General features: G+C 38.4%; 1 protein-coding gene across 1 annotated transcript in view; it reads right to left on the reverse strand.

The window, feature by feature from the left end:
* The window catches only part of slc23a2 (solute carrier family 23 member 2), a 38,809-nt gene that overhangs the window by 15,918 nt on the left and 9,447 nt on the right, over positions 1-13,444 (reverse strand). Inside the window, exons 2-6 of the mRNA XM_051075102.1 lie at positions 9,047-9,174; positions 6,061-6,287; positions 3,909-4,007; positions 2,662-2,778; positions 777-934 (exon numbers count right to left, since the gene is read on the reverse strand). Of these exons, the coding sequence (XP_050931059.1) occupies positions 777-934; positions 2,662-2,778; positions 3,909-4,007; positions 6,061-6,287; positions 9,047-9,095 (650 nt within the window). The 5' untranslated portion in view covers positions 9,096-9,174. The remainder of the gene's footprint in view (positions 1-776; positions 935-2,661; positions 2,779-3,908; positions 4,008-6,060; positions 6,288-9,046; positions 9,175-13,444) is intronic.

Genomic DNA, 13,444 nt, shown 5'->3' on the forward strand with positions numbered 1-13,444 from the left:
TCTCAAATGAGAAAATATGATCTACTTCAGGAAAGCTGGCTCTCACTGTTACGAAGAGAGAAGGTCTCAGCCACATGAGACGACTGCAGTCACATGAGCAAAACCAGGAACTTAATTTAACTGTGAGGTACTTGTAATACAAATTTCAATTTAAAACTGACTGTTTTGCAGTAGTGGGAACATACTGTGACAAAAAGGATGTGTGAGCATCTACTTAAATGCATGCAGACACACTTAAACCCACTCCACAGTGACATGAAGGGGGAGGGCAGAGAAAGAGGAACTTCATGTTGACAATGGCCCTCATCTTTAAGTGGCACTTGAGTGATGAGAGAGAGTAAGTGTAAGCAAGCAGGGGAATTAAACACAGGGTCTTTGCGGGGTTCTCTAAATTAAATGTAAAACTTTAAACACTGTATAGAATGTAAATGAAGTTGAATTCTTTTTCACAGGATTAAGAATGCTGGAAAAAATCTAAGACTTCTATATAATATCTTCTAAAACGCTTGTGTTTTTTTCCAGGAACTGAATTCAAAAGACCTGCAGACACCCAGAGAAACAGGAGGAGAGGAAGTGAAAGAATAAAATGTACAACCCATGGAAAAGTTCAGTGTTTGTATATAGCCACTAATCTGCTGTATGACTGGGAGTATGTGAAAGCATTTCCTTATGATCATGTGAGACAGTATTGTTTTGTTTTTTGTGTTGTGTTGTGTGTGTTTGTTGTTGTGTGTGTGTGTGTGTGTGTGTGTGTGTGTGTGTGTGTGTGTGTGTACCTGCAGCCCAGTGTGGTCTGTAGCAGGGTGGTGATCCCCACACAGAAGAAGATGGTCCCTATGAGCTGACTGGTGGCCCACTGATCAAAACCAACGCACATCGCCTCAGCGAGGAGGAATGGCACCGCGATCGTCCCGCTGAAACATGTCAAGTAGTGCTGCAAAGACAAGAAGCCACACTGTTAGTAGGTGTGTGTCATGAGAGGACACACACATCCATATATTTGCAGACACTGGATAACAATAAGCTGAACATAACAAAATTAAGAAAGTACCCATACACTGATGACCTGTTTCCAGTTATTCCCCTGAATAAAACGTCAAGTTCACGCAGAATTAAAGAAGAACTGGGAACAAGGTGGCTGCCTGTGCGTACCTGAATTTTTGTTTTCTTATGTTTCTCACCTTCCAGGCAGAAAACAGCATTGCTGTTGGTGTTATTTCTGTCTGTCAAATGTTAGTTAACAGAAATTTCTTAAAAACAAACTCACAGTTTTACATGAACTTGGCATAAGGTTATGACACAGGCCAACAAAAAAATGATTTGTTTTTAGATTTGGACCTTACAGCATCACCATCTCACCACGTATAAACCCACCATCCCCTTTTTTTGCTCATAACTCTTGAATATTGATGAACAGAAAGAATTTTGTAATATAATTCTTGAGTATGAGCCTTATTTGACATGAACTGGTTTTCTACCACTTTGAATTATTACAAAATACAATTATTTATTACTCCTCCTACAGAGATCCTGTGATCTTCACCAGATTTGGAACACAAACAGACAACCCTGCAAAAACAAGCCACACAGGAGTGGCCTATTCCACAAACTGCCAAAACTCTTGAATGAACTGAGTGATTGTGAAAAATTCATTATGTATTCAAATGACCATAACGCAACAGTGAACAGTCTGACTCACACTTTTAACACTAGCTATCCTTGTACCAAGCCCTGACATTCACAGAAAGGATTTGGACATTCTCCAACCATCATGTTACCTTTTCCTGAAACAGCCTGAATATGAATGATGCACAAGTTTGGCTTGTTTGATATTTTAACAAAGGAAATCATATATTTAGTAACAATTTGGTTTGTTACTTGCTGTGTAAACACAGTTTCATATGTTTTATACATTTAAATTTGTTTGATTATTAATTCATATTGTTAACAGGCATTATGATGTCTCTTCTTCTGTTCTCAGACAAGCAAATCAAACTGTTCTTCACCTGTCGGTCCTTGCTAATCCGACCTAACACACAGGCCATTAAATTGATTGGTATTTCTGAAGTCAGACTGTTCTGAGGACAGCAGCATTAAGCCCCAATATTCAACACCATGTGTAGAATATTGTGGCTTGATGTTCAGAGCAAATTTTTGTTCAGATGTGCACTGATAGAGATATCTTTGGTCGAATGGGCTTGGTGTGTCGCTGACCTACTCACCTAGTGTTCACTAAGTGCCTTTTAATATTTGACCATTACCCTCCTATATTTGACAGATACACAAAACCTTCTCAGTAATGACTATGAGACAGAGGGAAGTGACAGAGGACAGACACACTGTGGTCAGACAGTGAGGACATTAACCCACTGAACCACCACTGTCCTCTTTGTGTCTCTGGCCTCCAGTTGCGTAACGAGCACTGGGGACAGCAAGATGAAAAATACTGCACTGAGATGACAAGTGCTACAACATTACATGATCTGACACGTGGTGACTATACAGGACATGTGTATATGCATGTTTTTTTTCATCTGCCCTTTAAACACATCTATTAGTCAGGTATAGAAAATACACTGATGACAGATAATGCACACTGTAAGTCAGCCGTGAAGCTCTCTGAAAGTAAACATAACAAAACGGTTAAGTCTGAGGATTTACCTGTAAGCCTAAGAAAACACACAGGTACCACGGAGGAGTGTCTTCAATGGTGTAGATCATATCCATCCTCCTTGCATCTATACTGTCTGTGCTGTCCAACGTCTCAGACATGGAGCTCTACTCAGAGACACACAAAGAAACAGGATGAATGATATCTTCATAATTAACATCTCTGTTGGCATATGTGCCCTGCCCCATGCTTTATGTAAAGGGTCAGAGGGATTAATACTTCTCAGGTGAAACCAAATGATGTCAAATGTTGACGTGAGAACAGCATGTCTGAGCAGATAAGAGGAAAGATGTTTAAAAAAAAAAAACTACCAAGAGAGACCGCAACACATGATTTCATACCATTCATTCTATTCATTACAGCAAGGAAAAAAAAAAAAAGCACAGTCACGGTGACAATAAGACAGGAGTCAGTCGAAACTGTTTGATGAGTCAGACTGGTATTTTCTTTTTTTTGTGGTGCACATGTCATCAGCACTTTTTTGTGCTAGCTACAGTGGAAATGAGTTTGCTTTTTACTGTTTTGAAAATGAGGAACCAAGTGAATAAGTGAAACACAAACCTGGATAAAACTAAATTCTTCTACCTTTTTATTTGAGAAGCAGAATTCAGGGATCTCCTGCATTACATTCACGCTAAAAAAATTTATCTCATAAAAGCATACACCCTTTTTAATGAACAAGTTATGGTTTATGCATTATAACTGAAATAGACATTTCATTTTTGCCTTCCTTTTTTTCCCTTTAATGTTTTTATTTAACAGATTGAAATCCAGATTCTTGCCTTGTGTAGATATAAGAAAAATCATCATCATTACCTGTCTTGAAATACAGTCTTGAAATACTGCTTCTGTGCTCATGTATCAGTAGTAATATTCCAAATAATATGATACATGTATATAAAGGATATAAAAATGTCTGACATTTTGCAGGTAATTTTTACTTAATGCAGGACTTTTACTGTGACAGGGTATTTCCCCAGAGTGGTTTTGCTACTTCATTGAAGTAAAATGATTGAGTACCACTGCTGAAGTCTAAAGGATTACAGCCTCATAGGATTTAGGGGAAAGGTGAGTGAGGAAAAGCAAAGTCATTCAAACTGTGACTGCGATTAAACAAAATTACAGAGTACGTAAGTACGAGCCTGTAACTGTATGAGTAAGCTGTCTGAACCATGTGACTATGTGTCAGAGGCTTATTTGGGAATATACACGTGAAGACTGTTTTCTGTCAAGTTACCTTTTCTGCTCCTTGATTATCTTTAGTGTAGATGGCCATGAGCTCTGTGTTCTCAGTATCCTGGTCTCCACTGGCACCGCCCACTCCGTTTACCACCACCTACACACACACAAACACACGCAATTGAGATTTTTAAAATCATACACACATTAATAAAAACACAGAACAATTTTAAGTACATTTTGCTAAAGCATACTAAGTGGTAAAAAAAAGATACTGAATGAAGGAGGACTTAGCAGCCTGGAACACGAACACGTGTTTCCTACAGTATGCAAACTTGTTTCCTTACAAACAAATGTCTTCCACAGTGTGTGTGTGTGTGAGTGTTTGCTTTTCCTGTGTATGTCTCAAATGTGTCTATGTCATGTAAGTCAGTAAACAGGGAGTCATCACAAAAGAAACATAAAAAACACACTGTGAGGAAAATCAAAAACATTAAAAATAACATTTAAGGATGATATACTTCTGAATGTCTCCGTGCCTGCAGGACAAAGATGCAAAGAAATGGAAGTATGCAAATATACTCATCCATCAACTGTCACATGCGACTGGTTTTTACAGCTAAAATTTTCATTGTACAGTCTCATGATCCCTTTGGAGAAAAACCTCAGGGAGAGGACAGACCTTTGAATGCACTCGTGTGTTTTCCAATTGTAAACATAGTCTGCTGTGTCTACATGCCGAGCCCACTAGATTAAAGACTGAGCAGCGTTGTCTCTGCATATATAATTTGGAATTTGTCAAGCACTGGATATGAATGTCTGTAGCCTTAAGGTCGTACAGGGAGACAAACATCTCCTCATAGCGCTTCAACGGGACAAAATAACTGCAAGGGAAACTTGAGGCTTGTATTGTATTTCCTTCCCTTTGTGTTCAACTGAATGGCTTCAGAAAATGACACAGGAGAAGCCTTGTGACTGTTCTAACAAACTGGATCGAGCTTATCTTAGCTTTTAAAGGAAATCAACAGGCTTCAGGGTCACTGTCATAGCCTGTGGAAAATTTTATCTTTAGTCTTGTGCACTGGTGGAAGCTGTGCCTGTATGTTCTGTATGTAAAATCTTAACTTGCAAAGTAGTAAATAAAAGTAGTAAATGAGTAAAAAGTACAATAATTCTTTAATGTAGTGGAAAGCAACTACAAAGCAGCACAAAATCTAATTACAATTAAAGTAAAAGTCTGTCCATTCAGCAGCAGCAGCAGCAGGCTCAGGGCAGATTTATGATCTCTCAGAATCAGCTTTTAAGATGTACTGCTGGACCGTGTCGGAAATCAAAAGTATTTATACCTGTTCTGAACAGCCACACTGGAAGGTGGAGTGAAAAGCTGGACGTTGTAGAACAACCGAGTGGGGGCGTGATGTTGTTTTGCACATCATCGGACAGCCTCTCCAGAGAAACATTCATAGTGCTGTCATAGGTTGATCAAAATAAATAATAAAGTCACATTGCACACATATGACAAATCAAAGCGTGACATGGGTGTGAATGTGACAGTCCGCAACATTTTTTTGTGCATTGCTTTGATCACTACCCAGAGTCCAGGTGAGGGTTGGAATGCAGTCTGGTACAATGCCCACATTACTGCTGATGCTGCAATCATGCTAATGTTCCAAGTATTTCAAAATACATAAATACAGAACTTGAATAAAGGTATTTAATTAATACCTACCACTGGATCGAAGTTGTAATGAAGCACGGGTTTGTGTCTGTGTGCGATTTGTGAATGGGCTTATGAATAAATTGCTGCTGTTGTCATTTTGCCTTTTGACCTACATGACACGCTGGCCTGGAGCCAAGCGGACAAACAAAGGAAATGGATGGACTGAGCTGCAGCAGCACGCACAAACCAGCCGTGACGTAGACAGTTTGTGTGTGTTGATGTGTGTGTGTGTGTGTGTGTATAAACTCTGGGCGTCTGCTTACACAAATACATTCTGAGCAAAAAGCAAAGCCCAATCTGAGCGTGCAAGTCAAAGAAAGAGAGACGGGAGGAGGACAAGGAGAACAGGAATTATAAGGTTGCATGCACATTGACCAAACCCTGTCTTTGTCATTTGTTCAGTATGAGCTTGGTTTGGACATGCTCATGATGTGTCTGTGGTTTTTGTCTCTGTGGGAAAAATGTTAGAACATTAAAACACAGTCTTTACCGGAATAGGGTAGAAATCTGCGCCATGTTTGCTCTCCTCTTCATATTTTCCTCCCTCACTGCCGCTGTCCATCGACTTGGAGGTGGTGTTCTTCCCCACGCCCATCCTTGTGTCTTCGATGTCCTCCTCCTCCTCCTCTGCCCGGTCCCTCCTCTGTCTCGCCTCTGGTGTGAACACTGCAGATGAATCCTTCAGTCCGATCACATCGTCCAGGACCACCTCATCTGCTTAAAAAACAGAGACAGATAAGAGAGATTAATATCCTGATTTATTACTTTAAAGGTTCTAATATCCTGACTTTAATGTTATGGTCTGATCACATCAAAGAGCCTGAGAGGCTGCCAGGCTGTACTTAAGAGACCTGAGATAAGTCCTGATTTTTAGTTTGGTTTTTTGTTTTTTCTCTATTCTGGACAACAGGATTATGTTAACTGCAACCATTTATCAAGTAAAAAGACAAATAAATATGCTGGTTACGGCTTCCATTTCTCTGATTCATATCAAAATGTTCCTGGGCAGCTGTAAAGCAGATTATGACAGCACTTTTATGCCACCTGTTTTGTCTCTAGTAACTTAACTGGGTGATTAACCAATCTGAAACAATCCTAACCAATTAACTAACCAATTAATCAAGAAAATAATCAACAAATTAATCAATAATTAACATAACTTTGACTTCAACTCATTCATATTCAGAAACAATAATTTACATTACATTTTTACACTATAGTAATAATAATACTCCATGTTGTCAGCAGTTCACTGTCTGATAGACACAACAAGCAAGGAGGAAGTAAAGATATAGAAAGGAGAGAATATGCAAGTAGTTGGAGAAAGAGTGAAACATGGACGCATTTTGATAGAGGAGAAACAGAATGACCGGAGTTGTCGGATGATGAAAAAAGAGGCAGACAGAGGTGGTGTGCTACTTTTCTGTGTGAAACAAGGACTTGATGTGTGTTGCTCTACACCACACCTGACTCTTGGCTAACACTAGAAAACCCTGCTGAGCAATCTGTGCCTTATTCAATTAATTAAGTGACTGTCACTCACTGAATTTATCAAAAATATGGGAAAGTGAAACGTTGCCAAGTCGGCAGCGATGAAAGGTGCCTGCCAAACTCAACACAAATACTGGTCTCCTCTGATCTAAAACCTTTTCCTTCATATACACAGAGATGGAATCAAACTCTTTAAAAATAGCTACACTGACGTTTTACACTAAAATAAGACTTTCTGAGGGAATGAACTGCAAAACAAACTGAAATTAGAGACATTCATTCTTCTGAGGGACTTGTTGTCCTAACCCATAGTATTACTAATGTGTGACCCTTTTAATGTCTGACAACAGCTTTGTGTGACTGAATTGTCATGTTGTGATGTTTTATTTATGTATTTTGATCTCAGAGCCAGTATGGAAAGGGCTCTGTGCCCCAGTCGTCAAGGATCTACTCTTTACAAACTTTAAAAGCTTTGGAGCTGTGAAACTTCTTAGTCAAAATAAGTTTAAGTAATTTGTATTCATAAATTTGCATAAATATGGGTTCAGGTGACACATTGATCTAAATGAGACTCGTTACATAAGGCAGAACTAATTAACAAGCTGATATGACAAACAAAACGCAGATTGGTTTGGTGAAAAATATGTAAAAAGAATAAACAGTCTACAAACGTCAGCCTCACAGTGGATGAAGCTCAGGTGACGTCTCCGACACCTCTGTCTAGAAACTGACAAACTGCGAGTGTGTTCACACTGCGCTTTCACATTTCAAAATTACAGTACTTGAACAACATCTTCTCATTAAAGCAGCTGCATTAGCCAGCTCACAAACCTCGTGCTGCTGTAAATGAAACTGCATCACACACAAATACTGCTGTAGATCATCAGGGTCAGCTGACAGGTTCACTTAAATGTTTATTTAAGTTTCTAAATGAGTCTTATGATGGGTGAAGAGTCAACTTGTTGAAAAGCAACTAAAGATCCCATTTCCTTTGTCCCAAATGACTCAGACACAAAGCAGTTTCATTATCTAAAGGTCATTTCATTTGTTACTTAGAAAAACCAAGTTACCAATCCAACACTGTTTATATTAGAGCAGTAAAACTAATCTTTCCTTTGCTCCCCATTTTTCATTTTGTGCATGTCTAGATGACAATGTTAGGAGAGTGACAGCCTCTAGTGATTAGCTATTTTTGTTTGTGATTCTGATAGAAAACTCAGTTAAAACTCAATAAAAGGTTTCTTGTAGAGTGGTTGTGTCTACAATCTATGCAGATTTACAGATATATTGATGCCCAAATATACAATATATATAAAGAAATCCCTTAATCCAAAAACATAACAAAAAAATCTAATTAAAAACAGCAAGACTGAACAAAAGATTGTGATTTAAAAGAGAGCAATTTTCAATCAGCCAGAGATGTGATTTTAAGTATAACAATAACCTGCAATTTTACTTAACTGCATTGTTAAAAACATTGTAATTAGAGTTATCCTAATAACTTTGAGCCTTAAAATATTGACCATAATCACAAATGCCCAACTTGAGTCCAGCTGGAGAATTTTGTTACATTATGTCCATCTCTCCTCTCATTTCCTGTCAGCTCTCTACTGTCTAACAATAAAATAGAATCAAAATAACCCCCAAAATGAATAGATATAATTAGATAAAAGGTAACTTAAATGTTAAAAATATTTATGCCCCCTTTGAGGAGCATAACAATTAGAGGAATATATCTAATTATATCTAAGAGTGAGTGCAGATCTTTACTGAAACTACTGACTGTTCGTGCACTTACTTGTGCATAATCTTGTATGTCAGGAACAGATGTTAGATGTCTTATCAACAGATGCCTACCTGGCATCACCTGTACTGTGCCTTGTCACCACCTTTCCTTTATGTCATATTCCCTTCTCAGATATTTTAAAAAATCTGATCACCAGTCTCCCTGCTTTTAGTGTAAAATGTTGGGATAGGTGTAATACCTAGTTGACACATCCCATCACGCTTGTCAAGCTGGGCGGCTGGGAGCATCTGTGTGGAAGAGGTGAGAGAGAAGGGAAAGGAGTAGGTAGAAGAAGAAGAGAGGGAAGAAAGGAAAGAGAAGAAGAAACTGGGGAGAGAGGCAGAGAGGAGAGAGGCAGAAGGGTCAAGGATAAGGAGGAAGAAGAGGAGGAGGAGGGAGGTGAGACATAAGTTAATATAACAGACAGCATTTAATCACAAGCAAAAGTTATTAGTGTGACCTATAGAGGGTGCGTGTAACTGTAGGAATAAAGAGACAAAAAAGAAGAAGCCAGTCTCCGTCACGGGAGCCAGTCATGATTAACACGCTAATATTTGAAAAAGAGCTGTTAATAAGTCTTTTAAAAAAAGAGTTAGTGTGAGAGTTCAGTTGGGGTTGAGGGTGTTCAAGCAACTTGATACAACCATGTGAGTTATGCAAAGCATTCCTGTATTTTCAACACAGACAATAAAGGCAGGTACAACATGTGATTCTGGCCTACTCTGCAGCATTGGGAAAAGAAAATCCACCGGGCAAGAAACATAAGCAGTCATGATCCTACAAGTTTTAAAACATGGACTGAAACTCAAATAACCTGAGGGTCACTGGCAAGGCTTTTCTCTGTGAGGGCATCAGATATGATGGGAATAAAAAATAACAATCAGCAAATCATCACATTTGACAAGATTTAACTGGCAAATGCTTTGAAAATACCTAAAAAGATGAATCAATTATCAAAACACCTGCTAATCTGCTGTTGATCAAATTGGTAATTAAATCATGATTCAAATGTTTATTTTGCTGAGGTATGATTTTAAGTACACTGAAGGCCAGGAAAAGTAAATAGTTCTGTTGTTGCTTATGGGGATCTAAATAAACAAAAAAACTAAAATAAATCTGAAGATGAATTTAAATTGAAAAAAACAAAACAAATAAACAAATGAATTACCACAATTGAAGCGTCAAATTTTCTTGTTGTTACATGCTTCTGGATTTACGCCCAAATAAATTGGTTTAGATAGTTGATAATATTTTTAACATTTAAGTTACATTTTATCAGATGATTTTAAAAAAAATAAGACCACTGTCATTAAGGTTGCAACTAATGATTATTTTCCATTAACAATTAAAACATATTCAAAGACCATTTTCTCAATTATTCTTTTAACCATTTGGCCAAAGGTGAAAAATGTTTTGCATGTGTCACATTTCCCTCCATCTTTAAATGTCTGATTTTATTTGATCTAAACCCCAAACCCCAAAGAAATTGAGTTCACAATATAATAATATATATAAAACAGAGAAAAGGTGTATATTCTTACACTGGAGAGGCTGCAACCAAAGAATCTTTGGCATTTTATCCTGAGAAAGCACTTAAAAAATGCATCTCTACACATCATCATTAACTAGAATTATTCTTCAACACTGCCACACGATGACAGAAATCAATAGAAAGTCAGTGTTTCGCCCCACAAGTCATTTTCTGGCCAGTGATACTCCATGCAGCACATAATTGACCTGAGTGCTGCCCAGCCTGTGGCTCTCTCAGTGCTGTGAGTCAGTTGTGAGATGTGGAGTGTGACAGAAAGTATCCCAGCAGCCTCTGGGTGACTTAAGGTCTGATGGGGCATGTGCTAACACTAGGGGAGACATGCTACTGTAGCATGACATCCTCAAATGCCATTTTCCACTGCTGCCCAGGAGACACACTCTCCTCGTCTCATCCCTGTGTTTGCTGTCTGTGTGTGTGTGTGTGTGTGTGTGTGTGTGTGTGTGTGTGTTGTGGATGGATTCCCAGACAACACCAACAGACACACAACAAAACATTAGACAACCAAGAGAAAACAAGGGGAACTGGAGCGCGAGAAGAGAGAACTGAAAAGTGAGTTCATGAGATTACATAAGAGATGAAATCAGCAGTTTCATAAACATGACTTTTCACATTATGTAAAGGAAAACATGTTTGGGAAAAAAAAAGACAGATAAAAGCAGTAAAAGTGTGTGTTTATGGGTGAGAGACTGTCCAGAGAACGCCAAAGAAAAAAAGAAAACAGAGAAGGAAATGAGGGCGAGGAGGAACAAAGACAACTGCAGTGGTAATTTTAACTCATCCCAGAATACTCAGGCTGGTGGACAGAGTTACCGCCAGGATCTATAACCATGGTAACATGATCTGTGGATCCTGTGCAGGCTTGTGCTGTGCTGCGTGTGGGCCCTCACACCAGATGTTGGCGTTGGTGGTTTCATCTCTAGCGCTAAATTTGTGTACGAGCCTAACCCTATCCCCTCCAGATGTTAGTCTGCAGTTCAGTCATAGTCTGGACTGTGTTAAGCCTGCAGCAGGATTAGAGCGATGTACTGTGAGAGTATCAGCTTCAGTACAGAGTCCTTAAAGAATCACCATCTGGGGTCATGAACACTTGACTGTCAGAGGGATGAAACAACATCTTAACACTAACCAATCATTCTTATTATCAATCAGCCTGCCAATTATACCATCAATCAATTGTTTAATATACAAAATATCTAAGAAAAAGCTCACTATAATTTCTCTGAGCCAAGAAGACATCTAAATGCTTGTTCTGTCAGTCCAATCCCCAAAGATGAGGTAAGAGAGAGAAAAGCAGAACAAATAGTCACATTTTGCTTGATTAAAAAAAAATAATAATTGAAATTAATAGTTGCTAATTAATTGTCTGTGTATCAAAAAAAAAAAACATCCCTGAAATGCAACAAACAACACATCCCTGGTTCTACAGAACAGAACCAGGTGTATTATACAACATTTATGTAGACTTATTCAAACTAAACTACATATCATATAAACTGTTCATTACAGCCTACATGTACTAACCTGTGTGTGTAAAGGTAAAGGACCTCATATAATCTATTCACTAAGCAATGCTGTGAACAATCCCTTCACACTTATCCAAAGAATGTAGACAACTGGCAACCGTTGATAGTGATCTCATGACATCAACCTGCTCCCTCACCTTATCTCACATCAACAGGTATAGTCTTGGTTTGAGCCTTAGTTACAGTGAATACTCCCCTGTGCAATATCACTAACATATCAAATGATTCTAAATTATACCTTTTTACCTGCTGCTAATAGTGAGAAGACACAGAGGCGCTCTTGAAAAATAAATATTAAATTTCGTGCAAAGGTTATTAAGACTAGGGTGACTTCATGGTAAATGTGCCAAAACCTGTTTGTGGGAGAAAATTGTTATACCAAGTTATTATGTGGACAGCCTCAGATGAAACCAATCTAGTTAATCTAGTTTCCATTGTGTAATTAATTACTTCAAACTATGAAGCCTTCTATAACTGCCAAATCCACATGCTCAGGATGTTATGCTGACAAGTTAATCATGGTGAACCGTAGTAAAAATTTCCACAGCTGCTGTATGAGCCTTAGGAGTTACATGAACATGATCCGACAAGAAACCTCATCAGCCACAGCCCAATACATTAAAAACAGAAAGTTTGTTTACTTGTGCTTTACTCTGAAGAAACAAAACGAACTGCCACAACCTACAATCAATCTTGTTTATCACACCCAGCTTGTTCTCGGGGGACCTCTGACACGTAACACATAGGAACATCTTCTCTCAGTGTCTCTTGGAGAAAGTTACGTGAACGTTTCATTGAAATATTTAATATACGTACACAGCCAGGTATGTGCTGCACTTTCTCATGATAAATTCAACACAACAGAGCTTGGCAAGAATCCATGGTTTCAGGATTGATTAAAAAATAAATCCGTCAACCGCAACTCGTGTGAAACCACAGACTAAAGAGGATATAAATGAAAATTAAAAAAATAGAAATAATGTTAACTATGTATTTATGTCAGCAGCCTGTTTGACATCAGGCGACACCTTACATGTCACGGAACATGTGAGCGCTTCATATTTCACCACGTGCAGCGAGAGGGGGAGATTGTAAAACGCCTGCAAGGTCAGGTTTACATTGGTCAACTTCCTGTTATTGGAGCAGAGTTGAACGGAGATAAGAGAGCAGCACAGTCATGTGGACAGCAGCATCTTATCTCAGTACAGTAAAATAATAAAAAACGATCAGATCTATCATTGATTAATATTTAGTTCAGACTGCTACAACTACAACAGAGCACGACAGTGAAACTCTTCAAGGCTTTTTAAAAATTTAAATTGCTAGTTAGCAAGGCTTTTAACGGTTTACCACCTTCATACAGTAGCTTTTAAATGTCTGTCTGAGGTCACAACACATCACTGCACTTGATTACTAACAGTAAAATTAAATCTAGTAGACAGAGGTTAAAGGGTTGGGTTTTTTCCAACCTTCTAAGTCTGGTTTACTTAAACTGTTTCCTTGAATTGGGGTTTTATTTTGC

This window comes from Lates calcarifer, linkage group LG13 (genome assembly GCF_001640805.2).
Source record: "Lates calcarifer isolate ASB-BC8 linkage group LG13, TLL_Latcal_v3, whole genome shotgun sequence".
NCBI lineage: Eukaryota > Metazoa > Chordata > Actinopteri > Centropomidae > Lates > Lates calcarifer.